This window comes from Gadus macrocephalus, chromosome 6, assembly GCF_031168955.1.
Source record: "Gadus macrocephalus chromosome 6, ASM3116895v1".
Lineage (NCBI taxonomy): Eukaryota > Metazoa > Chordata > Actinopteri > Gadiformes > Gadidae > Gadus > Gadus macrocephalus.
Window position 1 is genome coordinate 15254052 of NC_082387.1, and position 27927 is coordinate 15281978.

A 27927-nucleotide genomic window follows, 5' to 3' on the forward strand; every position below is an offset into this window, starting at 1 on the left:
TCATTTACCAAGATCTTTATTATATTTCATATCCTATGACCATTCCAGTTAAAATGTGTACCGATAGAAAAAGTGACAGAAAATGCTTCATGGATATATAAATATACAAATAGAGGAATTTACTTTATTTTATTACAATCATTAACATTATATAGAGGTCTAAGACAACCGTATGGACTAGGGCTGGTGCATTTTTGATTTGAAGTAATTCAGACTAGATATCTCTTTGTACTGGCAACATGTTATAATGTACGAGTAACAGCAAGTGCAAATCGGTTCCTTTAATTTTAACCCAAAAAAAAATCTCAATGTAGGCCTACAGGCCCCATCCTATTGGCAATGCGTTAACTTATAGCTCAACCGAAAATATACGTGCATCTTTTTCCTTTGGCGAGTCCGGACACAACCAGGTTCCCTGGCCAAAGCCAAGTGAAGCCCAGGTTCATACGGTCAGGTCGTCACTGTTAATTACCACCAGTGGACAGGTACCATGCCAGACATAATTACTTTGATTGGTCCCTTAAAAAAGAGAAGCACAGTAGTACGAGACCAGAGCAGAGGCCACATTGGTCCGAACGGAAACAATTCTAGTTCAAGTATCCAATCTTCCTCAAAACAAAGAGTAAAACCACTACCCCAGAAAGTCGGACGTTTCGCATATTTTCACCTACATTACAAATATGTATAATTTGGCACCAACATTATCAAAGTGTCAAATGACTGAACGTGCGGTAAACTGTTATTTAATCCAAGTGCACACAAATCAAGATGCCAGTGCAATAAAATAACATTAACGGCAATACAACAATATAGATCGATCTCTCTCTAAATATATATATATATTTAGTATCTATGTATACATATGTATATACATATATATGTATATAAACATATATATGTATATACATATGTTTGTACCAACTTGGAGCAAAAAATAAATATAACCACCAAAAAATAGATAAAGAATTTGATACAGTGGAGAAAAGAAAGCAAAGCGATCACAGCGGCCATATCTTTAACAAAGAACCACCGTCGATGTTGACAAGTACCAGCATATAGGCACGGAAACTTAAACTGGCACATGTTGTCGCTCTGGTGGGCACATGCACACAAACACACGCACGCACGCACGCACACACACACACACGCACACACACATACACACACTCTCACACACACCATCAAGCAGCAGCCATGCACATATTGAGGCACAGGAGTCTAGTAGGGGATCTGGTTCTGGTAGTACTGGAGCATGTCGTACGTCTTACTCCTGTAAAAGAGGAAGACGATGAATCAGAACAGCAGGAGTCAACGGAAGTGGGTCTGTTGAATACTGGCCCAAACAGCATTATTACTGGCCCTCATTTCAGTGAATTGCCACTGAAACATGTTATTTTACAATTCAAATTATTATTATTTTTTCATCACATTTTGAAGCACTAGCCCGTTGTGATTTTTATGCCTAGGGTCATCAGGCACCCTTAAGGGTGGAACCATGATTACTGATAACTATTACGGTGGCTCTGTTGAGATCAAGTGAAGCGTTTCTGTACTGTCTGTTGTGTGTCTGATTTCTGACCTGCTGCTGAGGAAGCAGTTCTGGATGACCTTGATGATGAAGCTGGCCGCCTCCTTCTCGCTCACCGCCGGATTGAAGCGCTGCCTGGAGGTCAGGTAAATCATTACACAAAGCACTGAAACCCCATCCACCTCACCACCAGAGAGGAGAAACACCAGGCCAAAGCCCAGTCGGCTGACAGGCGTCCACACAGGTTACTTTTTTCAAAGTGTCGGGAGGGACACACAACTCACTTGAGAAGCTTAATGGTCTGTCCTCTGAAGCAGGGAAGGCCGGTGTCCAGCATCAGCGTAACCAAGGAGACCACCGCGTCCATGTAGGGACTGTAGGGGGGAGAGGAGGAACACCCAATCAGAAAGCCACTAGGGTATTTAGAGGCTTCCCAGACCGGTAGCAATTCTAGGAATTGAAGCAATATAGGACTGATTGAGAAAAGTTCAGTCAAAAGTATCCCCTGTGATGCTTTGTCCGTCCAATGGCCAACTTTCAAACCAAGTTACATCAAAACGTTTTCACTCATTAGCTGGCCATTCGTATTAACTGAAGTGGGCTAAAAAAGAATTAAAAAAATCATCCACTCTGATGTTTGGCATTGTTTGCCAAAACAAAACCCGTTTACCATGGCAACTGAAGGATGTCTCAGTTCTTGATGTGCCCTCTCACACACACCCACGCCCACACTTAGCGTCAGGGAGGTGTCCACACACACACACACACACACACACACACACACACACACACACACACAGTGAGTTGTCCTCTCACACAGACACTCACCGGACAGCGAGGTATCCTCTCACACACATCTCCATGAACCACTTGAACGGCGTGGCCTCCATCTTGCCCCCCATGATCATCACCATCTCGTCGGTCAGCTTGATGTCCGGCTCCCAGCCCAGGTTACCCCCCGGGGAGCTCTCAAACATGAAGCCAAAGTCTTGGGGATAAACAGACGTATCCACCAGTTCACATTAGCAACAGCAACACAATGGCAATGAACAAAGCCCAAAGCGGCACACACAAACCAATGTGGATGATGTGTCCCTGGCTGTCCAGCATAATGTTGCCGTTGTGTCGGTCTTTGATCTGCAGCAGGAAGACCAACAGGCTGTAGGCAGCCATGCTGCGGATGAAGTTGTACCGCGCCTGCACACACACACACACACACACACACACACACACACACACACACACACACACACAGACAGACACACAGACACAAACACACACAGACAGAGTTGTAAAATGCACTGTAAACCCGTTAGGAACATGCTTGTACCTTTCCGGACTTGGGTCACACGGTGACCCAAGTCCGGCCCTCAAGTCCGGCAAACAGCAAACATTAGGACACGGGGTGTGGTACCTTCTGGAAGGCCAGTGTGGACTCGTCCCCGTACTGGTTCCTGAAGTAGTCGTACATGCCAAAGTCAGTCTGCCGCCCCAGCTGGTCCCGAGACTTGCAGTCGGGGATGCACTCGATCACGCCACACTGCAGTCAATCAAAACCCATCAGTCGAACATGAAATAGACAACAAACAAGTGTGTGTGTGTTGACATGTTGGTTTGAAACAGTCAATTGTATAAAAAAAATTGCAATGTACTTGACAAAGGAATGAGGAAAGGAAAATAGTTTTGATTATTCGGGGAAAAACATTTTAAAAGCATTTTACATTTGCTTATAGCTGTAATACTGTAAAGCTACCAGTGTTCATTTTGGACCGTTTTTCTCTTTGGCCCCCTACTGGTCCAAACTAATACTGCTAGTGGTGTGGTGTGGTCGGGCTGGGTGCAGGCGACTCACCCCCGGGGCGGTGGCCACCACTCTGTAGGGGAACACGTAGAGGTCCAGTCCCACCAGCTGGAAGATGTTCTTGAACAGTCCGATGATCTGGAGGGCCAGCATGTCCTGAGGGAGGAGGGGGGGGCGGGGCACCGGCGTCAGAGACAAGAGACACAGACAGATGGCCAGATAGACATAGAGGCCGACAGAGACAGAGAGCGAGTGAGCCGGACAGACAGACAAGAGATATAGACAGAGGGACAGACAGAGGGAGACAGACAGACAGACCAGGAAGACATCCAGAGACACACCTGTCTGCAGTCATCTCCCACTTTAAAGATGGCCGCCTGCCAGACGATCCGCTTGGCCTCGTCTTCGCTCTTGGCCTCGTCCATAGAGTCGGAGCTGCACAGAAGACCTGTGGACAACGCAGCAGGGTCACCTCAGGTTACCACGTCCGCCTCACCTCTGAACACCCCCGATCTATGGCTGTATCATTCGAACTGACATGATTCCGTTACGTCATTACAACTCAGATTATGCACCTTCTTTTTCCAGCTCGCTGACTCCACACCGTCGCACTTTGAATCTGGCGAGGTAGGGCGCTTTGGCCGCGCTGCAGAGACACCACACACAGAGTCAGGGCTTTTTACTCAATGCATGACCGGATCAAATATAAAAGGACAGCCGGTCCGGGTGCTGCCTTTGTGATGGGAGGTATAAGCCAATGGGGAGCTTGGGTGTACCTCTGCAGTGGGGTCCCGGACTTGTAGTCTATGTCTAGGACAATGGCCTCTGGGTTACTGGGCAGATAACAACCCGGCTGGACCTTGATCTCCGCCATGGCCTTCAGGCAGGCCCTCTTCCTCTCGTCGCCCTTTGGGTAGGGTCTGCCGAGGACACGCGGTTACAGAGACAGAGGGTGAGGGATCACACAGTTTCCACAACAACATCAACATTTCCATGTGAGCCTTCACCTGTTGGCTTAGGTTAGCATGCATGAGTATCTCATCTAATGAGTCGCCCGCTGTTATTCACACTCAAGCGCAAGAACACGAACACACGCACACACACTGGGAGTGTTGCGCCACCGGAGGGTAAAGTAATAAAGCGGAGAGGAGTCACAGGGGAGATGACGCGAGGATTGCTCTTCCCCTGGACGCTTGCGATTAGCCGTTCATTAGCACTGTCGTTGGCTCGCGGGGGACTTTTACTTTGACGTGGCCGCTGAACAAACAGCTCTGAGCAGGCACATGTCAGAACAAGGTGCGCCCACCAAGGAGTGGGTGCTAAACACAGTGACACGGTCACAACATCAACACACTAGTTGGACAGGTGCTCCTGGGAAGCCTAGGGTCGTCTTCCAGGCCAATAGATAATCAGAGAGACAATTTGACCAAATGAACAGCAGAGGGATTTGCAGAGGATGATTCACTAGGGAACGTAATCAGGGACGGGAAGAATACATTAGGACCCAGCAGGGAGGGGGGGGGGGGGGACTTTGTTAGCAACTCATTAACACCTTGTAGACTACCTGGAGGATACAATTATTCATTATTTGCAATCAATGGAATCATGCTTGCGTGTGAGTCTGTCTAAGTTATACTTTAGAAAGGAAAGGCAGGACAAAAAATGATTTATTCGATGAGCCAGCGGGCCTACTTGATGAGGGCCGAGACGTTTGTGATCTCGTTGAAGAAGTCAAACTCTCGCTGGTAGAAGTCCTTGGCAGGGCCTGACAGAGAGCCTGTGATCTCCTCCACCATCTCCTCCAGCAGCTCCCCTATGTCAGCTAACACACACACACACACACACACACACACACAAAATTAATCAAGACAGCGATAGTAACAACAAGGACACTTTAATTTAGTTGTCTAACACATATTTTACAGGCTATTATGTGTTACGAAGGATAACCGATGCAAATTCAAATAGAGACAGCATCATCCCCGGTGAAACCTGGTTCACTCTGATTAAAGGTTCCTGATTCGCTCAAATGAGTGGCAGGTGATGAGGTAAAATATGACCTCACCTGTTAATATTTATAAGCAATCGGAATTGTGGTCACAGCCATTTGGATTAAACGTTAAGTTTCTCTTAAAACCCACAAAACCCCAGTTTCTGGAGGCAGTAAAGTGCCCCTCTCCAACAGCTGAATAGTGACCTCTAAAGCCCAGGAAATGGTCACGTGGATGGCTGGAGCAGTGTTGACAATAAATAGGCTTTATCGTATGAATACAGCACTGCGTTCTCCTCTTTAACCAGTCATCAAGAGCAGTCATCATTAGTGGCCGTGGCCATCCACTGCTGCCAATGCTAGCCTGGCTGGCATCACTAGCTAGGGCTGTACTGTATGACCAGAGGGTCCCACACAAGCTAACTTTATTGTTCACACACCTCAGCAGTGGCTCAACTAGTCTAGCGGCTTGAATGGTGTGAGGGAGGGCGACAGAGAGAGGGAAAGATGAATAGAATCAAGAGAAAGGGAGGGAAAAGGAAAGGGGGTCTTGTCTGGCTCAACTGGTAAAGCCAGGCATTAACACTGCTAGGGTTAGGCGTTTGATTCCCGCATGGGTCACCCATGCGAAGAACACGTGCGCTCAAGGAGCTGCAAGACGCTGTGGATAAAAGCGTCCACCGCATAGCATACACAAAACAGGTTGAGAATTATAAAGAGAAAGACGGACACACACACACACACACACACACACACACACACACACACACACACACACACACACACACACACACACACACACACACACACACACACACACACACACACACACACACACACACACACACACACACACACAGAGACCGAGACATAGAGAGACAGAGAGACACAGAGAGAGAGAGACAGAGAGAGAGGGATTCCTCACGATCTTTGTGGTGCGCCTCCTCGTCCAGGTAGATGTTGGTCTTCATGTTCCAGATGAATTGGTGGGCCAGCAGCTGGGAGGTCTGGGCGGCCCACAGGATGTACTCCCTCACGTAGCCCATCTGGGGACACAGCACCCAGAAGGAAGACTCAGTGAGGGCGGACAGGGGGAGACATGGTGTCTGGGGTAGAGTGGGCAGAACGAAACCAAAGAGCTTACCTTGTCATAACGGAGGGCCTGGACGATTTGAGGGATGTAGAACAAAATGGCATCCTAAGTGGGAGGGGGAAACGGTACATGAGAGAGGGAATAACACCGGGCTTAGAGGCAATGTACACCATGGCTTGTGATTGTGTGCTCACACTGGGGATGGTTCCCAACCTTTTTTGGGTCATTCCCTTTGTCAATAAGTGCTAGTTAGCTCGCGGCCACGAAGTACGAATATTTTTTGAATACAAAAAATACATACCATATAAAGACATGTATATATCCTTACCAGACCTTGCAAACCTATACAAATGTTTCTTATAAATTAACATATAAAAACGCGTCAGTAAGTCAGCCCCCCCCCCCCCCCCGCCCCCTAATACAGTCAGCGTGGTAAGTGGTTACCGGCGGGAAGGAGCGCAGCACTTTGACCCCGTACTGGGCCGTGAGCGGGTGGGGGGGGTACATGGAGGAGAAGTAGGAGAGGCCGGTGGGGGGGTCGGCCGGCGCCCAGCACAGGATGTGGCTCAGGTCCGGGGAGTCGGCGTCGATGGTGTGCCAGGTGACCAGGAACTACCAGACACACACACACGGAGGAATCAGAGAGAGTGGTGAGAGAGAAGGGGCTACCGGGTACAGGGTGGGGGGGCTGGATTAATGAACATGTCCACATCAAACCCTAGCATCGGGCTCACGACGGCCCCCCGTGTCTCCATTGGATGCGTACGACAGTGACCCCCGGTACATCAGCCAGAGGTCACGACTCCGCAATCGCTAACTAGGCCCCCAGAGGGAAGCCTGGGCGTTCATTAGCCGCTAAAAGGCCTGAAACAAACACGCCGCGAGATGTCAAGGAGGATAAACATGCAGATCATAACATCCTCGGGGGACCGATCTGTTCCAGCCCCCCCCCCCCGCCCCAAGAACGGGAGGAGAGGAGAGCATCATTAAGGGTCTAGCCAGGCAGCACTAAAGAGCAGAGACGGCAGAATGCTACAGAGGGAGGTGGTTGACTTCAACAACAAACACAGAACGACCTCGGGAGAATGGGATGCACACAGGGGTAAAGACTTATTAGAAACTTAATGCGTCGTTTAAAAGGCTGCAAGAGATTTTAAACTCTGGCGCTAACTTCTGGTGCAATTCTCTGCTTAGTTTGCCATTTCAAAACTTCAAGAGGATTTACAGAAAGGAATACAGGGTGAATAAGTACTGATAGGATACCATTTTAGCTGTAGTCCTAATGTTAAAGCTTCAGTTCATTCCTACCTTATGCAAATTAAACTCAAGGCATAGATTTATAAAGAGTGCTTTGAGACATCTGGTACCCAGGGAACAATACACAATACACAGGTTTTAGTTTGAGCTGTTGGCTTGAAGCCCACACCTTGAGCACCTATTTACCCAAACCATGAGGAGGCCTTTTCTCTTCCTTTTTATAATTATATTCTTGGGGAACAACTCTGTCTGAAACCGTCTAATTAGAGAAACGGCAGGTATATGACCGCATGTATTTAACGTTCAAAAGGTCAAAGGTCAGCAGAATGGTAGCAGCGCACCTTGACAGCCTCAGGAACGTCACACACCGCGGACGGGTCCATGCGCACCAGGCGGGTGACCTCCGACACGATAGCCTCCGTGTTCTTAAACCTGGAGGGGTCAGTCACAACAAGACGAGGTCACCCAGGTGCATGCTGGGGCCTGGATCTCTCACTTCTGGGATATTTGCCCAATAAGAAATAAAATGCTGCAAGATTGTGTATAAACTTCTGTTTACCAGTACCCGCCTAGGCTTTTACTGCAAAACAATGGGGACGTTAAGTCAGTCAGTCAGTCCCTCTGTCAGTCAGTCAGTCCCTCTGTCAGTCAGTTAGTCCCTCTGTCAGTCAGTCAGTCCCTCTGTCACTCAGTTAGTCCCACTGTCAGTCAGTCCCTGTCAGTCAGTCAGTCCCTCTGTCAGTCAGTCAGTCCATTCAGTCAGTCATGTCATTCATTCCCTCTGTCAGTCTGTCAGCCAGTCAGTCATGTCATTCAGTCCCTCAGTCAGCGACTAAGAGACTAAAAGAGACAGTCAGTCGGTGAGTTATCAACTTCCTCCAGGCTCCCATTGTATATGCCCGGCCAAAATAGAGGAAGTTATCGTCTCTGACTGCAGACGAGCGCTCCGCCCGACGACAGGACGCCTCCCGCCTCCCCCTACCTGGCGGGCAGCTGCAGGGCCAGGTAGGGCGCGATGCTCCAGGCCAGGTTGACGTTGTCCTTCCACTGCTTCTCCGTGAGGCTGATGTACTTGGACCTCCAGTTGGCGATGCTGGTCTCCACCGACTGCTCCGTGGCGATGAGCAGCTCCGGGGTGGACAGCGGGTTGTACCACGTGGTCAGCCGCTCGATCTCACTGGCCTGGGGGGGGGGCGGAGAGGGGGGAGAAGGACACCGTCACCTTCGACTGAACGGGTGGTCCTTTAACGTGCATGCAGTCCAACCACCTATAAATGAAACATGTCGCAGTGTGTGTGTGTGTGTGTGTGTGTGTGTGTGTGTGTGTGTGTGTGTGTGTGTGTGTGTGTGTGTGTGTGTGTGTGTGTGTGTGTGTGTGTGTGTGTGTGTGTGTGTGTGTGTGTGTGTGTGTGTGTGTGTGTGTGTGTGTGTGCGCGCGCGTACCAGTAGGGCCAGCAGAAGAATCCTGCGTTTCATATAATACTTGTGAAGCTGAGATCCTCTGTTGCTCTTCTTTGACATTCCTAAAAACAGACCAGGAATAACATTGAACACCGCCACTACATCAACACAATTTAATGTCACATCGGTCATGTGGTCTATTTTTCTTTCTGGAATCTTTTCAGAGGAACTTTCAGAGGGCAGTTCATTTCGTCTGAGATTTTCCCCACAGTGGGGGACAAAAGTGGACCGGAATAAAATGACTAAAAATATTTCATATATTTCTGAATTAAGTAAATATCTGCAACAGTGCGGCTTGTTTCACGGTTCCACCAGCATTGAATTATAATTAAACTCACCGCTCTCTTGGTTCCATCTCGGTTCTACACACGAGCTGGGTGGGGGGGAGGGAACTGAAAGTGGTAATCCACACTGGGTTCCTTCCCCAAACCAGCTCCAGTTTAGAACCAAAATGGCCACTAGGGTGAACACTACAGAACCGAGCGAGACTCGTACCCGACTTCTTGGATATGGTGGACATCCCGGAGGACAGGGGGTAGGTGTTGATCCACCCCTGGGCCACCGCCTGCTGCCGCTGGCCCACGGCCGCGTCCAGGCTGTTGCGGCTGTCCGTCACCGTCATCACAGACAGGCTGTTCACAGACATGTCCTGTGGGTCTGGGCAAAGAAGGAAAAGGGCCCCCGTTAAAACCCGACGTTCCATCCGTCCGTCCATCTATGCCCCACCTCACGGAAATCATTGCAGGGATTTCTGCAGCCGTGGTCTTTGAAGTGGTGTGATAAGAGGAAGACATTTGACCAACTTGGTGCATTTAAAGTCATTTCATAGTTCTGACTACGTTTCTTTTTTTTTTTTGAAGATACTGAATATCACACAAAAGCCTTTGGACCTTAGGGGGTACAACTACAAGGGGAAAAAGCTTTGTGATCACAGTGGTGGAGGTCCCCCCTTTCTACATCCACCATGGCTCATTCCGCCCTGCCGAGTGGTCCGCTGGGCTGTACCTGGGGGCACCAACTGGCTGGCCGCCAGGTACTTCTTGTCCGACAGCAGGTTGGCGTAGAACTTGATCATGATGCTGATGTCCTCCCGGAGCCTCTTCTCCGTCTGGGTGGGGAACTTGGGAGTCACGCTGAACGGCAAAAGAGAGGGGGTACGGAGGTCAGCGACGTGGACGGCTAACAACATGGGGGGGATGGGCGGTCGACAACGGGGGAACAGGTATCCCGTTTGTGTGGCGGTTGTGTTACGCGACGCGAGTCATACCAGAAGTAGTCGAAGGCCGTCGAGTAGATCTTCTCCCGCAGGACGTTCCTGACGGTGGCGTTGGTCAGGACGTCGGCGTGCAGAACGGTCAGGCCAAGCGTCAGCAGCCTGCATGGAGGGATACAGGGTTGATCCGATATACATGAGGATCGCTCTTTATCACTCCCGTTGTTGACATTGAGCGTCTCATGTTCACCACTGTCAAGAGTGAAACACGGTTACCTGTATCTCGAACCAATGGCGGCCACGTGTCTGTTGAGGCTACTCTTGGCCCCTCCCACGCTGAGTGATAGAGACCGTTTTAGGATGGAGGTGAAGATCTCCACCTGGTCCGCACTGCTGTACTTGGCGATCTCAAACCTCTGCACCAGGAACTGCACATGAAGACACGGGGAGAGGGAGAGTAAATAGGGGGACATTTACAAATGAATATGGTATGGTAAAGTAATAGGGGCTTTTATTTTGGTAGAAATTCAGACCTCTGTCCACAGGAAGTGAGGGGTGACGTCGGGGGGGCAGGGGGCAGGCTGGCTCTCTTCGGAGGCGGCCAGAGGGTCGGCCTCCACCTTGGCCTCGGAGAAGAGGCCCATCTTGAGCTCTGCCGTCATCTGCCAAGCACCCGCCATCTCACGCATGAACTAATGGGAGAGGAACAGGGGAGAGTACGACACAATAAGGGCATGTATGAGAGTATGGGGAGGACTAATACTATACATTAAGGGTATGTATGAGTATGGGGAGGACTAATACCATACATTAAGGGTATGTATGAGAGTATTTGGAGGTCTAATACTATACATTAAGGGGATGTATTAGAGAAGAGGGGAGTACTTATACTTCACATTATGAGTACACAATGAGAGTATAACGGAGGACTAATACCTCACATTAAGAGCACGGTATGAGAGTAGAGGGGAGGACTAATACTTCACATTAAGGGTACTGAATGAGAGTATAAGGGAGAACTAATAATTGACATTAAGAGTACTGAATGAGAGTATAAGAAAGAACTTATACTTCACATTAAGAGTACGGTATGAGAGACGAGGGGAGGACTGATACTTCACATTAAGAGTACTGAATATGAGTAGCGAGGAGGACCAATACCACCCATTAAGAGTAAGTCTTTACATGAACTGTAGAAGAGTGTAGAACTGTGTAGAAGAGCAGAGATGTGCAGAGTTACGAATGAGGCAGCACCCTACATCTTTGTTTGAAATATTTTATCAGAACTACTACTGCATGGTATTTACTCTATACATTGACCTTTACCGCTGCTGCACCATATCGAAAACAAGTTGTGGTGCTGCTGCAGCACAACACAACATGAATAAACAACAACACAACACAACTTGGGCTGTCGTAGACACACGTACCGGCACCTCCACTCCGTTGCGGGCCGCCAGAAGCCACTCCCAGCATGCAATAGCCGTCTCCATGCCGTGCTCAGTAAACATCTTCAGGGGAGACCAGCACAGATGGTGCAGTAGCTGGGGATCGCAGTCTGAACACAAGCAAGACAACAGATGGATAGAAATATAATAACTGACTAATAACTCCACCTTGCTATTTATATTAAATTAAGGGAATGCACTGGGATCAACTGGAACGCAACGCGCCTTTGGTGGTGATCAGCAGGGCGGCCATCTTGAACATGGCCTGTGTGAACTCTTCAGGGTTCTGGTTGGCCAGGGCGAGGCTCATCTGATGGACCATCAGCTTGCTCAGGTCAGCCTGGCTGTGCGTGGCCTCCGAGAACTGAATCATACCAGCCACCTATGGATCCACACACGCATGAAGTCAAAGAAGAAGCAATCTTATCATTTTGACTTGTTTATTTTGGTATTATTATTTTTTTTCATTTTCCCCAACTACTGCTGTCAATTTAGATATCTGCTCATACATCGATGAGAGACCTTGAAAATTACATTTGGTTTCATGTGATTCAGCTGTTGAACAAAGTTTGCCAATAATCGGAAGTAACTTTTATGGCCTCTGAGAACTTGTTGACTGGTCTGGGTTAAATAAAACGCTAACCAGCAAAAATACAATATGTTGCCTGTAACGGGCAGCTTTTGTTACTTTTGCACAATGCCATTTTTTTTTTCGAGGATCCAATCAAAAACACCACCTACATGATACTGCATGCCATTAACCATTTTAAATGCAGTCCGAACGCAGCTGCACATCATCTCTACTCTTAGAAACACCCATCACCTCTCCTGTGTAGCGGTTGCGTAGGTTGAGGGAGGCCATGAAGTTGGAGTAGTCCTTCTTCACGCACGCCGGCCTCTCGGTCAGCTGAGTGCTCTACAGAGGAACATAGTCAACACATAGCAGGGTGTACCATGAGACCCGCTAGACTGACATTAGCTTATTGTGCCTGAGCGCTGTCTTGTTGTTGTTGTGGTGGCTGTTGTTGCAGTTCGTTTGAATGTGGGAGGGACCAACCTGAGGGAAAGCAGCCTAAAGTTTGCCACGGGCCGCCAGCACCACCAGCACAACCAGTTAGCCAAATGGGCAACCAGCCAAAGCAAACCACCAGGCCATTGCAGGTAAGTTACGAGGCAACCAGCGCATCAGCAAACCGCAGCCAAGCAACCAGGAGGTGGTTTCGTTGCAGTTTTAATAAAGACAAAATACAACAGATGCAGCAAATGAAAAGACGGACAAAGCAGGATGAATGACACAAAGAACAGACAAGGTGACGGCGGGACGGGTTTGCAAGCGCACATGGATACACGGTGGATCTAGAATCCATGCACGCATTTACAATGCTGCGCAAATATATGCATTACAAAAACAAACGTGACTATGACACACATTTAAGCACGTAAACAATGTGAACGAAATTAAGAGTTGACAACAATTTGTGTTCCAAAACATAGAAGCACTATGGCACACTCATTATGTGTTATAACATTAATGATGAATATAAAAGTGTAAATTTTTTTTTTTATTAATACCTAGCCCTACTCACCTCTTAAGATAGTCAGTCGGATCGGTTCATAATGTGTGTGTTTGAGGGTGTGTGTGTTAAACTCACTCCAAGAGTGGTGCTCTGTCGGTTGTAGCCAGCAAAGTGTAGGATGCTCTCAGTGGCCATGGCCAGGCCTGTGTGCTGGGACAGCCCTGACACCCAGTTGTGGTGCTTGTTCAAGTACTCCTGCACACACACACACCAAAAAAATATCAAAAAACTAAACTAAATATATAGCTTCAGATAACTACACAACACAAGAGTATATTAAGTATATTAAATAGTATATTAAAGTATATTAAAATACTGAAGAGTGACCTGGAGATGGGACTTGGTGACTGAAGGAGCCCATTTCATGGCTTCCTTTAAGATCTCACCACAGCGCGCAGCAAAGTCCTTCACAATGCTCTGAGGAGACAGAATAACATGCATGTGTGTTCACAAGTAGCACAGAACCTAGACCTAGAAAATGGCAACATTCATTTCGTTAATTTCCATCTCTCTCCCTAACCCCAAATATGAAAGTTCCTCAGCAAATCTTACCCAAAAAATTAGAAATATGTGATAAAATTCCATGCTCAACAAACGATATTAAAGAAAAAAATCTCTGCATTAACCCAATACTCAATATGGCACAGCGAGTTACAGATGTAAACAAAATTAAACTAGCGATGGCCTACTGTCCTCTAGTGGTGACAAGTGTAATTGCAGGAAGACCCACCTCTCTGGCCTCATACGTGTCGGGGACCGTGATCCTGTGTGGAGTGTCAGGGATGTCATAGTAAGGCTGATCCTTGTGAATGTCCTACACAATTAAACAAATATATTATAATAAATGAAACACCAGCAACAAATTACATCTTTGTCAATTCAAGCTCTATTTTTCTCTATCGCTAAGACAAATTATCATTATTTTTATTATACAAGTTGGATGAACCACAAAAGGTTAGGGGCAAGGCTTGCTCATTGATTGACTGGTTTGATGAAACTGAATCGGACTGGAAGATGTGCTGGTTAGAATGTTATTAGAAGTAGTTACAGTAGCAACGATTCCCTCTTTCAAATGGTCACTCGATATTTCAGTCACTTTACGCTTAGGTTTGTCCGCCGCTGCATCACTGGAACACTTACAGCACTCAGAGACAACGACAGAGTCTGCAGAATGTCCAGCATGGTCTTCAGGACACGCCCGCTCCACAGCAGGTGTGGGAACCTGACAGTGGAAACAGTGACAGGTCAGTCGGGACAGGAACCACAACAAAAGCAACACGAGGGAACATAAGGGATGGTTTTGCCGGTAACACATACATCTCAGCCAAGCCGGAAAGGTATTTGTCGGCCACTCTGCGGATCCTCTTGTGAGTGTGGTTGAAGTTGACCAATAGGAATTGGGCATGTCGCTCCAGCTCCTCCTCATGTTCTTTGGTCTTGGGCTAAAAAGACATTACAATGATTTTTTTTGTAATGAAACAAACCAACAACCGCTTACAATTATTGAACTATTTCTATTCACGAATACAACATGACAAAACTAAACAGGGTGTGATGGAACTGACATTTCAACTGAATTATTCCCACTGATGAACTCCCAAATGTAGACTCCCTTCCATTGCACATACCTTCTCAGCCATCATCTGGAGGAAGACATCAAACACCTTGTCGCCGACGCAGATGACACACTGCATCATGCCTGAAGAAAGCATTGTGTTAAACACAAAAACAAAGATGACATAACTATGCCGTTCATGTTTGTAAACAGGTTTCCAAAGTCCTCACCAGATTTGTCCTTTTGAATGGCTTTGTCTTCGTAGTACCTAAACATGACCTGAAAGCGGTCAGCGTCGTTGGAACGCAGCATCCTGAAGTTCGGCCAAAGTGGGACAAAAGTAAGATAATATATATAATATACGTGCTTGGACAATGAAAAAGGGGGGGGGGGACGACGACGACTGACTGACTCCGCCTTCAGTTCCCTGGCACCTGGCTGGTGTTTAGAACCAAGATGGCAGCTAGGGGAAAAAGGCCCAGTGAAACGGATGGATAAAGCACTAAGAAACTGTTTTGTATGTGAGCTGACCTCATGTACTCAAGTCGGTAGACCGATAGCAGGTAGGTCGACATGGCAAAGTCCAGCTTGTTGATGAGGGTGGAGCCTTCCGGAGACGGGTCAAGTAGATTAATGATGGTGGAGCGAAGCTCACTCAGCTCCGCCTTAACACAGGTTAGATCAGAATAGAAAAGGTTAGCAGCGTGCAGGTGTGTTTTGTGCCAACATGGCACGACATTTCCCTTCTATTCAAATGACCGGACGAATACTTGAGAAAACACAGGCCTCCTCTTGAGTAGCATCACACATGTTCTTTATGAGTCAGTACCTGTGTGACAGTGTCGTTTTTCAGAGCAGAGTTGTACTGCAGTTCTGAGCGGAGTGGTTCGCCGCTGGGGAAGGTGAGAAGCGGAGATTTGGTGGCGATCTCACACACCCCTTCGTACCACTCCTCTGGCCAAAGGCCTGGGGGAGAGAACACAGGTTGTGAGAGGTGCCACATCTGTACTCTGTGTAAACCTGCTCCGCAGGGAGCATCACAAGAAGGTTTCTGTCCTACAAAACAATTCATGTGCAAGCAATGTGCATACAACGATGTTATCATCTATGTATACATGTATACATTATGTACACATATCATTTCCGGTGGCAGTGTAGGACCTTCCATTCATTTTTATGGCATTGTATTGTACTTTTTAAAATAAAGTCTGTATTTCATTCAAGGATATTTAGTTAGTTGTGGCTTTTTTATTTTAAGTTCCACCCACTGACCACTAGGTTGTACTAGACTATTTAAAAATAGCTTTTGTAATTCAATAATATAGTAAGTCGTTATATATCAAATCGAAATCCGATGATTTTTCTCAATTGACAACCAACAATAGCATACTGATCTTAGAGTCCGATTTTTGGCAGATGCCTGACAAGGTGTGTAAGAAGAGTACTTCAACACTTCAGAGTTCAATACGGTAATTAAACATTTGAAAGTATAAACAATTCTTAAATAAATATAAAAACATCAAATTAGGGGGCGCAGTTGAATGCAATGCTGCCAACATGGCATGATGAAAAGGCAAGAAAGGACTGCCATTGTTCAGTTGGCTGTTAGCTTCACCTGAGCCCTCCACAGCAAAGCCCATGACCACTGAGTACAGCCAGAAATCACGGAACAGCTTCTGGAGGCGGGGCTTGGCTTCTTTGATTGGCGGAAGTCTTCTGGTCAACTGAGGATTGGAGATGCAAAGGGTGGAAAACATTAACAGAAAGACAATCAATCAGAAAATATAGCTAAAATGAAAACCTACCTATATCTATCCATTTTGCTAAAGTGCCATCAATTAAATGGTAGTACTTTTTTTTTTTCATTTCTTTCACCAATATCCCTTCTGATAAGAATCCAGAGAATGAGCTTGTGTGATTATGTGCTTCATGAAGAGTTAAGGATTTTTTAGTCTGTCACAGCACTTTTTGTCTGTTGTTTGAACTGGTCTTGTTTGTTCAGGAGCATTCCACATCAAAGTTCAGTTGCGGTGATCAACCACAAACATACAGAATCCACACAGTATTTCCACCACCAGACAAACCACAGGTAAGCCCGTCTTCATACAAAGTAAAAGAGAAATTGAACCCATGTAACGATAGATCAAATGATATGTTTAATTAATGGATGTTAATTCAGTCTCGTGTGTCGATACATGGATTTAAGTCTAAAGCATTGAGGGAGGATGTACTTTGTTTTATATGCATATCGTTTTTTAAAACATTACAATTCTTTATATTAAATATCATGTATGCATCACCCAGCTACTTTGCTCTATACTGCTCTGCTTTCATTTCGTGCCCCGGTTTATGTTCAGCATGTGGCTCTTCACGGTAATCTCGGCTGCCTGGCTGCTGGCTAGCCCAGCTCAGGCTGGCATAAAAGAGATGGGCTCTCACTTCAGTCAGCCCACCTCTGACCCCGACCCGAGGGGATTTGATCGGACCGGGCTTACAGACATGGGCGCCATCCCACCTGACTTCCACAAAGAGAACACGGTCACTAGCGACCTCCCGTACGACGGTTTCGACGACGACGACTACATCGACTTTGATCAAATCCTCGGCGAGGGCAGCGATGATTACAGGCAAGAATATCGATCAACAAATTCTTAAGAATAACAAAAAAAAACACAGCAGGCTCCATCGATATCTCAAGGCGGATGCTGTTTTAGCCCTGCATGTGATCCAAGCTTTCTGATGAGTGTGTGATATCTTTACAGTGAGGGGGATGAGATCGATGAGATTGCCACACCCGCTCCAGACATCGACATCTTCGCAGAGCCCTCCGACCCCAAGACGCGCCGCGCAAGGCTGCTGAGGCTGTTCCAAGGACGCTCGCGCCTCCAGCGCATCAACATGGTCAACGCCCACTTTGGCTTCAATCTCTACCGGAGCCTCCGTAACCACGTCAACCAAACCGACAACATCCTGCTGGCGCCCGCCGGCATCTCCATTGCCATGGCGATGGTTTCGCTAGGAGCGGGGTCTTCGACGCACGAGCAGCTCTACAACGCTCTTGGGTTCGCCGAATTCGTCAACGCGAGCCATCACTATGAAAACGCCACGGTGCACAAGCTCTTCAGGAAGCTGACCCATAGGCTTTTCCGGAGGAACTTTGGGTACACTTTGCGCTCTGTGAACAACGTCTACGTGAAGAAGGACGTCGTAGTGAAGGACGTGTTCCGGGCCGAAACCAAGGCCTTTTACTACGCAGAGCCCCAGTCAGTGGACTTCCGGGACCCCGCCTTCCTGACCAAGGCCAATCAGCGGATCTCTAAGATCACCAAAGGACTGATCAAGGAACCCCTCAAGGCTGTGGACCCCAACATGGTGTTGATGTTGCTGAACTACCTGTACTTCAAAGGTAGGCCACAAAGAGTCCACAGCAACTGTATAAGCACAGTGGGACGTTAAAGGGCGGCAGGTCCCAAGCTAGAGGATGCACAAATTGAGGATACGCAAAAGGGTCAGCAAGGATTATGTGCAGGGTTGCAGGCATTCTATCTCTATACATTTGTATGGATCACAATAGTGAACTTGATAGGTCCCAGAGACAGCACTGATAAGGTCAGGGACACATTGTACCATTTCAAACTGTGACTCAAAGTTGTCATTGCAAAGGCTGTAAAAGTGCGAAGTTTCGTAATATGTGATCATATTTGTTTAAACAAAACAGGTACCTGGGAGCAGAAGTTCCCCAAAGAGGCGACTCACTATCGGAACTTCCGGATTAATGAAAAGACCAATGTACGGGTGCCCATGATGAGTAATAAGGCTAACTACCAGGCAGCTGCTGACCATGAACTGGAGTGTGACATCCTGCAGGTTAGGCATTCAGCTGTTGTTAATGAGTTGAAAGGTGGCAAAGTATAACCTTGTAATGGGGACTTACCTAGCGCCCTAAGAGGGGAAGGAAACTGAATTCAGTATTCCAAATTTCACCACTAAGCTAGTGTTTTGAAACAAGATGGCTGGTAGGTGAATAAGGCCCATAGAGTATTTTAAAGTAAATACTCTATTGAAATTACTATATTGGGTCTGTTTTTATTTACTTTTTACAACAAAAAAAAAGTTGCCTGCCAATGATACAAATTTTAATTATTAACAGTGAACCATATTGATTTCAGCTCCCATACACAGGAAACATAAGCATGCTCATTGCCCTTCCCAACAAGATATCTGGTATGAGGGACTTGGAAAAGGAAATATCCCCTACTATAATCAACAAGTGGCTCAAAAACATGACCAATAGGTCAGTGGCGGACACCTAGTGCAAAAACATCCAATAACTACCTTCAAAACACACTGGATGGTGATGTTATGAGGTCTGCAAGCAAAGATTCACTTTTCTGTTCTCCCACTAGGACCCGTGAGGTGGTGCTTCCAAAGTTTAAACTTGAGCAGAACTACGATCTGATCTCCAATCTCAAGGAGATGGGTGTGACCGACTTGTTCCAGGAGAATGGAGACTTCTCTGGAATGACTGACCAAGAGGTTTCCATCAACTGGGTAAGTCCCGCCTCGGTTTACAACTTCTAAGACCAATCCCAACAGTCAGAAGTAAAGAAAAAAGTTAGGTGCTGGACAACCTCAGTACTTTGTGCTTTTCTTTGTATAATCTTCAGGCATTCTAAGATATGCGCACTGTCATCGTCATTGTGTCCCCCTCTCAGCTACAGCACCAGGGAACCATCACAGTGAATGAGGAGGGCACGGAGGCCGCAGCTCTGACCCAAGTGGGCTTCATGCCCCTGTCCACCCAGAACCGATTCGTGGTGGACCACCCCTTCCTGTTCCTCATCTATGAGCACCGCACAGACTGCCTTGTGTTCGTGGGCCGCGTGGTGGACCCTTCACAGAGCTAAGGCCCACCCTGACCCTTAGTTGCTCTGCCCTTCCTCCAGTGCCCCCCTCAAAACCCCTGTGTGTGTAGAGATCACCAGAAGGGGTCTTAATGAGTTGATAAATATTCAATGAATCTGGGGTAATATCTACACCAGACCGATTGTTATGGTATTATATCCAGAATGTCCTTTGCCAATCCTTTACTTACTAGGTCAAAGTGAATACAAAACCTGATTGATGATATCTTGCATCTGGGCATGTGCAATGGTGCCGTTATAATAATTTATAAGTATGCACAGTAAGCACAGCATAACTAAATCATGAATAACTAAATACCAAATTAACCAATAGGCGAAAAAGGTCAGGTTACATTTGTTAATCTACCCTTTTTTCTTTAAGAAGATTGATCTAGTTATCTCTTACAAATAAATAAATGATTGCATTGGAAATACAACTGCACACGATAAGTTACTTTAAACATGTTCTCTTTGTCATCTTTCATAAAATGTTATGTTTTAAATGGAAAATGTCAACACGATGCAACCCGACCAAATCGATGGGTAGGAACAACCCATCGATATTTTTGTCTAGAACAAATATTTGTCTGAAAAGTTAAATACTAACCAATACCCTTCCAGGTGTATTCGCTTCTATAACCTCTATAGTGTGAGATAAATCAGGGTTGTTTCGGAAGAGGGGTCCAACATCCATACTTACCACAGCTATGACTGGAATCAAGACCCCCAGGTTACCAGCACTGCCTGATGCCTGAGAAGCAATAAAGAAAGCAAACGTTTAAATTCAATTGTGTTTTTGCCATTCATATTTCTCTCCTCATGTTCCCATTGATGCACCTTAAGAGCCGGTCCCTTGTCCGACGCTCTCTCACTGGCCCTCTTTCCTTCCAGGCCCAACTGGACAAACAATTCCAGCAGGTTCACCATTAGCTCGTCCACTAGTGGCTCCCCCTGTAGGTTGGCTGCGATATTGGCAAGAGCATTTATCACCGCGAGGGAACAGTGCCTTGGGAAGAAAGAAGACCGGGTTGAAATACAAAGCCATGACCTTACATGATTAATAGTATACACAACGATGCATAGGGAAGGCGCATCCACATGCCAGCATTAAAAGTCATTTTTGGAAATGGGATGATATTGTATGCAGACCTATAGCCCTGGTCTCGGTAGTCTTTGGCTGAGTAGACCACAGAGCTGGCTTTCACACTGATCTGCTGGAACAGGTTCCACACTTCCTGGTAGATGTATTGCTACGGAGAAGAAGACACGGCAGAGAGGACAATGTGCGTCACGCCACAGGAATAGCACTAAATATAGACGTGTGTGTGTGTGTGTGTGTTTGTGTGTGCTACACTCACGTTTCCTGTGATGACCATGCAGCCCAGCTGGTCTATTATGAGCACGTCCAGCTGGGAGGGGGGCTGGCAGAACTTCTGCTGCAGGATCTGCAGGATGGGCTCCATGACCTTAGGAGTGTCCCTCAGAGCCACCGAGATGTGTCCCAGGGCCCGGATGGTGTGTTCCGGGATCAGGTGAGCATCCCTGGGACATAGCAGAAAATACTAGGCCTCAGATCAATGCAATGTACCCGTGCCCATACAAGGACCATGTGTATTAAAGCAATTGTATCAAATAAAAATAGAATCAATGAAAAGTAGAAAATGCGAGGTTAACAAATCTTTGTATTGCGTGAGTGAGTGAGTGAGTGAGTGAGTGAGTGAGTGAGTGAGTGAGTGAGTGAGTGAGTGAGTGAGTGAGTGAGTGAGTGAGTGAGTGAGTGAGTGGATATAGTGAAGAGATGGATAGGAATTATTCCAATCATTTACAACAAAAAGAGTTTACTTGTCATTCTCTTGCGAGATGTAGAGCCGGTTGGATAGGCTAGCTAGAAAAGCTTCCACGATGACAGCATCCATGGTGAGACCCGCTTTCAAACACCTGCACAGGTAAACAAAGTAGGAAATTCACATATTGTCACCACTGTGGTCACACTGTATAATACATATAATGCCTCACCTTAACCCACGTACACATTCATACAGGGTCATGTGGTTATTTTATTTACAGGTCAACTAATGTGCTTCACCATCCAAAGCACCCCTTATGAGAAAGAAAAGGGGTAAAATGTGCTGCCAATATTTGTTCTGGACAGGGCATTCAGGAGCAGTGTGCGAATGCTTAGAACGAACACCACTTATTTGCCTTGCTTCAAAATCAATTAATCACCAATTTGAGCAGCCAACGTTCAAACAGACATCCCCTCCGGCTGGGCCTAGCTCCCACCGTCCTGCCACTGACTAACTGAATGGAGAGCCAGTGCTTTGCAACAGACCTGCAAATGTTGTCAATGCAGATGTCCCGCAGCTGTTCGTACATCGAGGACTGGTCCTTTCTGTTCGATAGCATGGTGAAGGTTGACTGTGAATGCTCATTGGTCACGTTGATCCTAATTTCTCCTGTACCACCAAAACAAACAACACCATTAGCCACACCGAAGCACATCCAGAATAACAGCAGTGGATTTCAATTAGATTGGATGTCGGCCTTCTACAGAGGCACGGTAATCATTTTCTACGCAGTGCTTATATAAATAGTTATATAATAGGCTTCAGCTCTATGGGAAAGCAACTAGTGCCTGTTGGGAAACCACAATAGAAAATCAATAACATGAATTGCATTTCAGTCGTGTTTGCATGCTGTTGCCCCGTCGTTGAACCCCCAACTCTCGATCAATATTAGAAACATGTTGCTTCTGACAGCAACAGCACTTGACTGTGAATTACATCAGCATAATTTAATGACCCTATACATTCCTCCCACCGTGCAATTGGCCAGATTGACAAACCACAAACCGTTGACGAATGTGTGCATGCAATTCTTCAAAGCTGTGCAGTTGTTCAGCAAGCTTGCTATGGAGTAACTATGCCATTGATTACCATGAGAATTTTTCTTGGTAATGACAAATTGTATTCAAATCAATATCTACAAATATATAAATATCTATATCTACGCACACACACACACACACACACACACACACACACACACACACACACACACACACACACACACACACACACACACACACACACACACACACACACACACACACACACACACACACTTCCTTTAAGCCAATTGTGGATGTTGTATTATTTGTATAGTTGCACCTGCGTTGCTTTGGCTGTGGTACTTGAAGAGCTTAACCAGAACAGGGGAGGGGACCACTAGGAAGTCCCTGAGGGAGGTGGAGGCTGAGTGGGCCACCACTGGAAACCTCTCACACAGATGCCCCAGACCCTGGGAGACGGCAGAGAGAGAGGGTGACCGGAGTGGTACACGAAAGAAAAGTATTATGCAAACTAGTATTATGCAAACTAGCCCAACTATCCCATGCATTTATTGAGCTGTAATATAAAAGATTTGTAGAGATTGTTTAAAAGATCGTGTTTATATGCAATCAAATAAACATAGAATAAAACAAAAAAATAAACAACACATTTTGGGAGAAGGGTCACCACATTGACAAAAAAATAGAAGAAAAAGGGAAAAATACTGATTGAAAATATGAAGTGGAAACTAGAGTGAGGATCCGTTCCACGGTCTGGACAGGGAGCGTCACCTGGAGGCAACAGATGAGGAGAGGCATGTGAGCGATGATGATCTTGCTGGAGGTTTTGGACTGGAGCTTCTCGGAGAGTTTGGTGCACAGGTTCTCCGCCCCTGTGTAGATCGCCGGCGGGAATAAAGATCTGCCCGTCAGCATGGATACCAAACCCCCAAATCCCCCCCCCCCCTAGTCTAAATGTGACGTGACGCCTGCACCGTGGCCCGGCCCAGATCAATTACCCTGCTCGTCTTTGACCGCCCACACCATGAGGTCCACGCAGGCGGCGTTGGCCTGGCAACGGAGCTTTAGCGAGCTGGCCTCCCCGTGCGTGCTCCCCGTGTCGTGCAGGACGCGCTGCAGCTCAGACTGGCTGCTGCTGAACTCCTCCAGGACAAAGTCGTGCACCTCGCGCACGAACGCCGCCTGCAGGGCTGAGTCACGACCGGACAGAGTACATTTAGTGTTCAAGTGGAACGCTATTGCCACAAAACTAATCCCAACTACATGGGTGGTGGACATGTATACTTTCGCTGATGTATCTATTTATAACACTTTATATTTATTGTACCATATGCCGCGAATTAACAGACCACAAAGTACATCGGTGTGCTGTGTTACCTTTCAAGTGGTAAAGGGTGTCTCTGAGCATTTTAAACACGCAGACATAGAGCGGGTCGCTGAAGGTTTTGTAATAGAGGTTGGTGCCTGGATTACTCTGCGGAATAAATAGAACACATAAATATCAGTTAAGTAAAAGGACATGCTGGGAGAAATTGTTCATGACTCCGCGACACAGTTAGCAGTACCCTACACACCTCGGTCACCTCCAGCATCGTAGCATCCATTGACTTTAGGAAGGACTCCGAAACGAAATCCTTCACCTGCGTAGGAAAGAAACCCAAATGTAGTAACTTATAGTTAAAGAAAGAAAGTAGTTCATTTGTTGGGTCATTTTCCCATTGACATTACCCCCCATATTTCAACCTTCCATGGCAGTTAGCATTATGATACTCATGACTTAACATTTTTAAAAGGGAGGATAATTTACCATGCTAAGAAGCTGTTTGAGCAACTGTACTGGCACCTCCAGCTCCTCTCCGCCTCCACCCAACAGCAGAGGAGACATGGAGAAACTGGAGCCGACTATGGTGAAGTACTGGTCCGGGTCTACTGGGCTACAGTCGGGGAAATAGGCACCTGAAAGGAAGGATAACATCAGGTGTGGCTATACAGAACATAGGCATGTGAAGATTTCTCAGTACATGAGGAAATAAATGGTGTCTATCTCACCTGCACAATGCGAGAGAGCAAAACACAAAACAAATCTAATGAATTGCATTCCAAAAAGATTTCTCATATTGTGTGAACATATCATATCATTGAAATAGCCCTTTTGGGGGCGGATTTAATACAGAACCTGCGGGGAGTGAGGAAGTGTTACCACGGCCCTACTTCTGTATTGTGTAATCAAAGTAGTGGGAGCTGAAGCTGGCACAGTGTTGAGAGAAAAACACATGATCACATAATCTGCAAGTTACAGTGGAGGCTGTACCTTCAAAGAGGTGGGGGCCAGGTGTTGTGGGGGAGCAGGGCGAATGACCTCCAGCGTCTGGACTGACCTATAATGGATGACAGAGAAGCAGTCGTCATCATTATCATTTCATATTTTCTCTTCATCCTATGGTCGCCTCTGAACACACTAAAGGAAAAGCGATACCTTCTCATTGCCTTCATACTCTTTGCATTTGTGGTGGAGAAACCTCAACCACCAATGCAAACACACACACATCCACTAACACCAGAGCAAGGTAAGCAATGTTTTGAATGTATGTTTGTCTTTTCTTCCCATATATTTTCCCGGGCAACTTTTTAAAATGTTTGGAAATACCTTATTTTTTTTATCAATGTTGGATTACAGATCAATATTCAATGACTCAAACGCATTTCGTATTTCGGAGGCGAAATGCACCGATCCCCCTGTTTGTCTCTGCCCCACACCCACACCCACACACCTGCGTGGAGACATCCAGGTGGGTGCCTGTGCGTCTGCGCAACGTGTCCGTCGGGCACACGGTCAGCAGTGACGAGGGCAGGATGGAGCGGAAGTCGTTGAAGGACCGCCGCCGCACGCCCTCCGTCTCCTCCGTCACCTGCCGGGGCTGCGGGGCGTCTCTGGGGAACAGCTTGGACAGCAGCGCCTCGTTGGTGCTGCTGTAGCGACCGAACGCACGCATCACACCGATGAGGCACGGGACAGTGTACCTGCACAGGTAAACTGTAGGGAGAAAGAGCAGGTCGTTTTGGTACTGATTCTGTGTTGGGCGGGCGTGTAGGTGTACGGATGCGTGTGTGTGTGTACCTTTATCGTGGTTTTCTGGGGTCTGACACATCGCCTGGAGACTCTGCATGACTTGCATGACAGCATCCAGAATCTGGTGTAGGAAATGCATGGAGCTTAATCACTGCAATTAGCTGCAGTAATAAGCTACAATTAGTTGCTCGAAAATAGAGCAGCCAGATGCATTGTGTTGTGTGCTATATTGAAAACAAGAGGCCTTCTACAGCGATGCCCAAAGCTCACCCACCTGCGGTCTGGAGTCCGGGTCATTCTGGGCCACATCGGACAACAGGGTTACAAGGCAGAAACTGAAGTTTTCCGCAACAGGAAGAGACTCTAAAGAGAAGAAGGGAAGACATCAATAGAGAGCTGACTGGATAAACTTGGAAAATGTGTAATTAAGTGATGAACGAGCCATTAATACCAAGCTCATTATATATGCATCTATGATTTAGCCAACTGAAGTGCAGAAATATTAGAATCAATGGAGCTGGGAGACGCAGGTTAAAAGGTATCAATATCCTTTTGATAAAGTGTCAGTATTAAACACATTTAAAGTAGATATCAAGCACCTGCCTGAGGCAACGGTTACACAAATTAAGGATTGCAGTAACAATAACATTAACTCCCAGGGAGGTGTCAGATTCTTAAGGGGACATTAAAATGAAAACATATTATTTATACAGCCAAACACATGAAAACAAAAGACTTAACCATTAAACATTCCCCTTACCCCTTCCTTTTTTCCCCAAGCTCTCCTCGATCCATTGGACCCGCGGTAGACCCTTCAGCAGGCCCAGTAAGTAGGAAACAAGTATGTCTTTGTGCTGCCAGAAGAAAAAAAAAAATCAAAACACTGCCCTTGTTTGCACAAGTCGATAATATTTTTCACTCATCCATTAATGAGCCTCATTCGGATACTACTACTAGCATTACTTTTATGAATTCTACATCTAATTCAAATGTGTTGTAAAGCTACTAAAAGGGATCACGTAATCCTCACATACCATCAGTAAGGTGTTATGCTTAGCCATTTTAATCATCAGCCTAATCTGATCAAGAGCATAAGATTACTGTGTAGCCTACGTGTACGGGTGTCTCTCTCTCTCTCTCTCTCTCTCTCTCTTCTGGAAGTGCAGCTTGTGACTTTACATTGCATGTTATGTACATCATACAAGTACTTTTTAACTGTTACTTACTAGTACTAAATTTACCGAAAACATGTTCTCTAAAATAAAATATACTTAATTAATCCCAGTAGACAGGAAATTCTAAATGTTTTACACACATACCGCTCGGTTACACAAAACAGTCCATCCCCTACCTGTAATTCCGATTCCACGAGGAACACAGCCAGCGCAATGACAGCATCTCTGCGTCTCACATCCAAGGTGAACACCCCTCGTACCTCTACTGGACACATGCATTGTAACTTTTGGACCTAGAGGAAGACATCACAGAAAGATTATGTTCATACTTAAAATACAATGTGTACATGAATATCCGTAGGATATTGCTTAATTGCGTAAATGTTCCTTCAAGGCCAAGATTCTATTATATTTCTTCCATGCAACATGTAGTCGCCGGTAGTCTAACCTGTTTGACTGCAGTGCGCAACGCTACTAGATTGGGGCACTATTTAAACCTTGAGTACCAACGATATTACACACACACTGTGTCTTCGTTTTCTCACAGGAATACAAATGACACCGCAACGTAAAACATCTATGTCATAGTACATACGATACACAACTGTCACACGTAGCCTGAACTTATTTTTTTCACGTCAGAAACGCTACCGCCTGTGCGGAAGAGAAGTGCGTTGAGTCTAAACAACCCTGTTGCTGTATATTACTGCAATCTGTCCTTTCTCGACTGATTTCTTCATTCTTCTTACCTTTTCAAGAGGCGCGGGACGGTGTACAGCTAATGAGCGGGCCAGTGATAGCACCGTGTTGAAATAAAAACCCCTCGTTCCACCTCCCAAAGCAGACATTGTAAGGTTTACCCCAGCATCGAGGCAAATTTACCGGGAGAGGAGCGATAATAAGGGGAGTGCTGGAGCTCTCGGTGGCCGTGGCGGGGCTAGTATCCCGCAGTACGGAAAGCCCCCTGGTACAATATTAGTACAGTTCGATTTTACGTAATGTAG

The 27927-nt window shown here is 46.5% G+C and overlaps 2 protein-coding genes and 1 long non-coding RNA gene across 4 annotated transcripts; 2 read left to right on the forward strand and 1 right to left on the reverse strand.

The window, feature by feature from the left end:
- Window positions 1-27812, reverse strand: pi4kab (phosphatidylinositol 4-kinase, catalytic, alpha b). Of its 2 annotated transcripts, XM_060054415.1 has the most exons (55): window positions 27673-27812; window positions 27100-27216; window positions 26509-26602; window positions 26023-26111; window positions 25797-25869; window positions 25450-25712; window positions 24990-25056; window positions 24486-24634; window positions 24253-24318; window positions 24056-24152; window positions 23677-23868; window positions 23450-23550; window positions 22998-23127; window positions 22160-22283; window positions 21670-21765; window positions 21186-21369; window positions 20977-21077; window positions 20665-20833; window positions 20528-20578; window positions 16539-16647; window positions 15753-15889; window positions 15455-15588; window positions 15154-15236; window positions 14997-15067; window positions 14686-14810; window positions 14509-14590; window positions 14099-14182; window positions 13696-13785; window positions 13444-13563; window positions 12849-12863; window positions 12615-12707; window positions 12017-12173; window positions 11774-11901; window positions 10877-11035; window positions 10620-10771; window positions 10398-10505; window positions 10136-10263; window positions 9626-9787; window positions 9113-9192; window positions 8652-8851; window positions 8011-8101; window positions 6857-7024; window positions 6464-6517; window positions 6245-6365; window positions 5022-5151; window positions 4106-4249; window positions 3905-3975; window positions 3671-3777; window positions 3381-3485; window positions 2943-3068; window positions 2605-2725; window positions 2357-2516; window positions 1813-1902; window positions 1580-1663; window positions 1-1270 (listed from the first exon to the last, which is right to left on the reverse strand). In XM_060054415.1, the coding sequence occupies exons 1-55, from the start codon at window positions 27769-27771 to the stop codon at window positions 1219-1221; spliced, it is 6303 nt and encodes a 2100-aa protein (XP_059910398.1). In that variant the 5' UTR covers window positions 27772-27812; the 3' UTR covers window positions 1-1218. The 2 variants fall into 2 exon arrangements, with proteins under 2 accessions (XP_059910398.1, XP_059910397.1); XM_060054414.1 differs by lacking the exon at window positions 12849-12863.
- Window positions 16702-20615, forward strand: serpind1 (serpin peptidase inhibitor, clade D (heparin cofactor), member 1). Its single transcript, XM_060054404.1, has 8 exons — window positions 16702-16751; window positions 16926-17012; window positions 17281-17550; window positions 17686-18329; window positions 18642-18790; window positions 19093-19217; window positions 19330-19474; window positions 19639-20615. Exons 1-8 carry the CDS (start codon window positions 16717-16719, stop codon window positions 19828-19830), a joined length of 1647 nt encoding a protein of 548 aa, XP_059910387.1. The 5' UTR covers window positions 16702-16716; the 3' UTR covers window positions 19831-20615.
- On the forward strand, window positions 21660-22679 carry LOC132459709 (uncharacterized). Its single transcript, XR_009526286.1, has 2 exons — window positions 21660-21773; window positions 21895-22679. It is a non-coding gene; the product is annotated as an uncharacterized LOC132459709 (long non-coding RNA).
- Window positions 27813-27927: the final 115 nt, after the last annotated feature.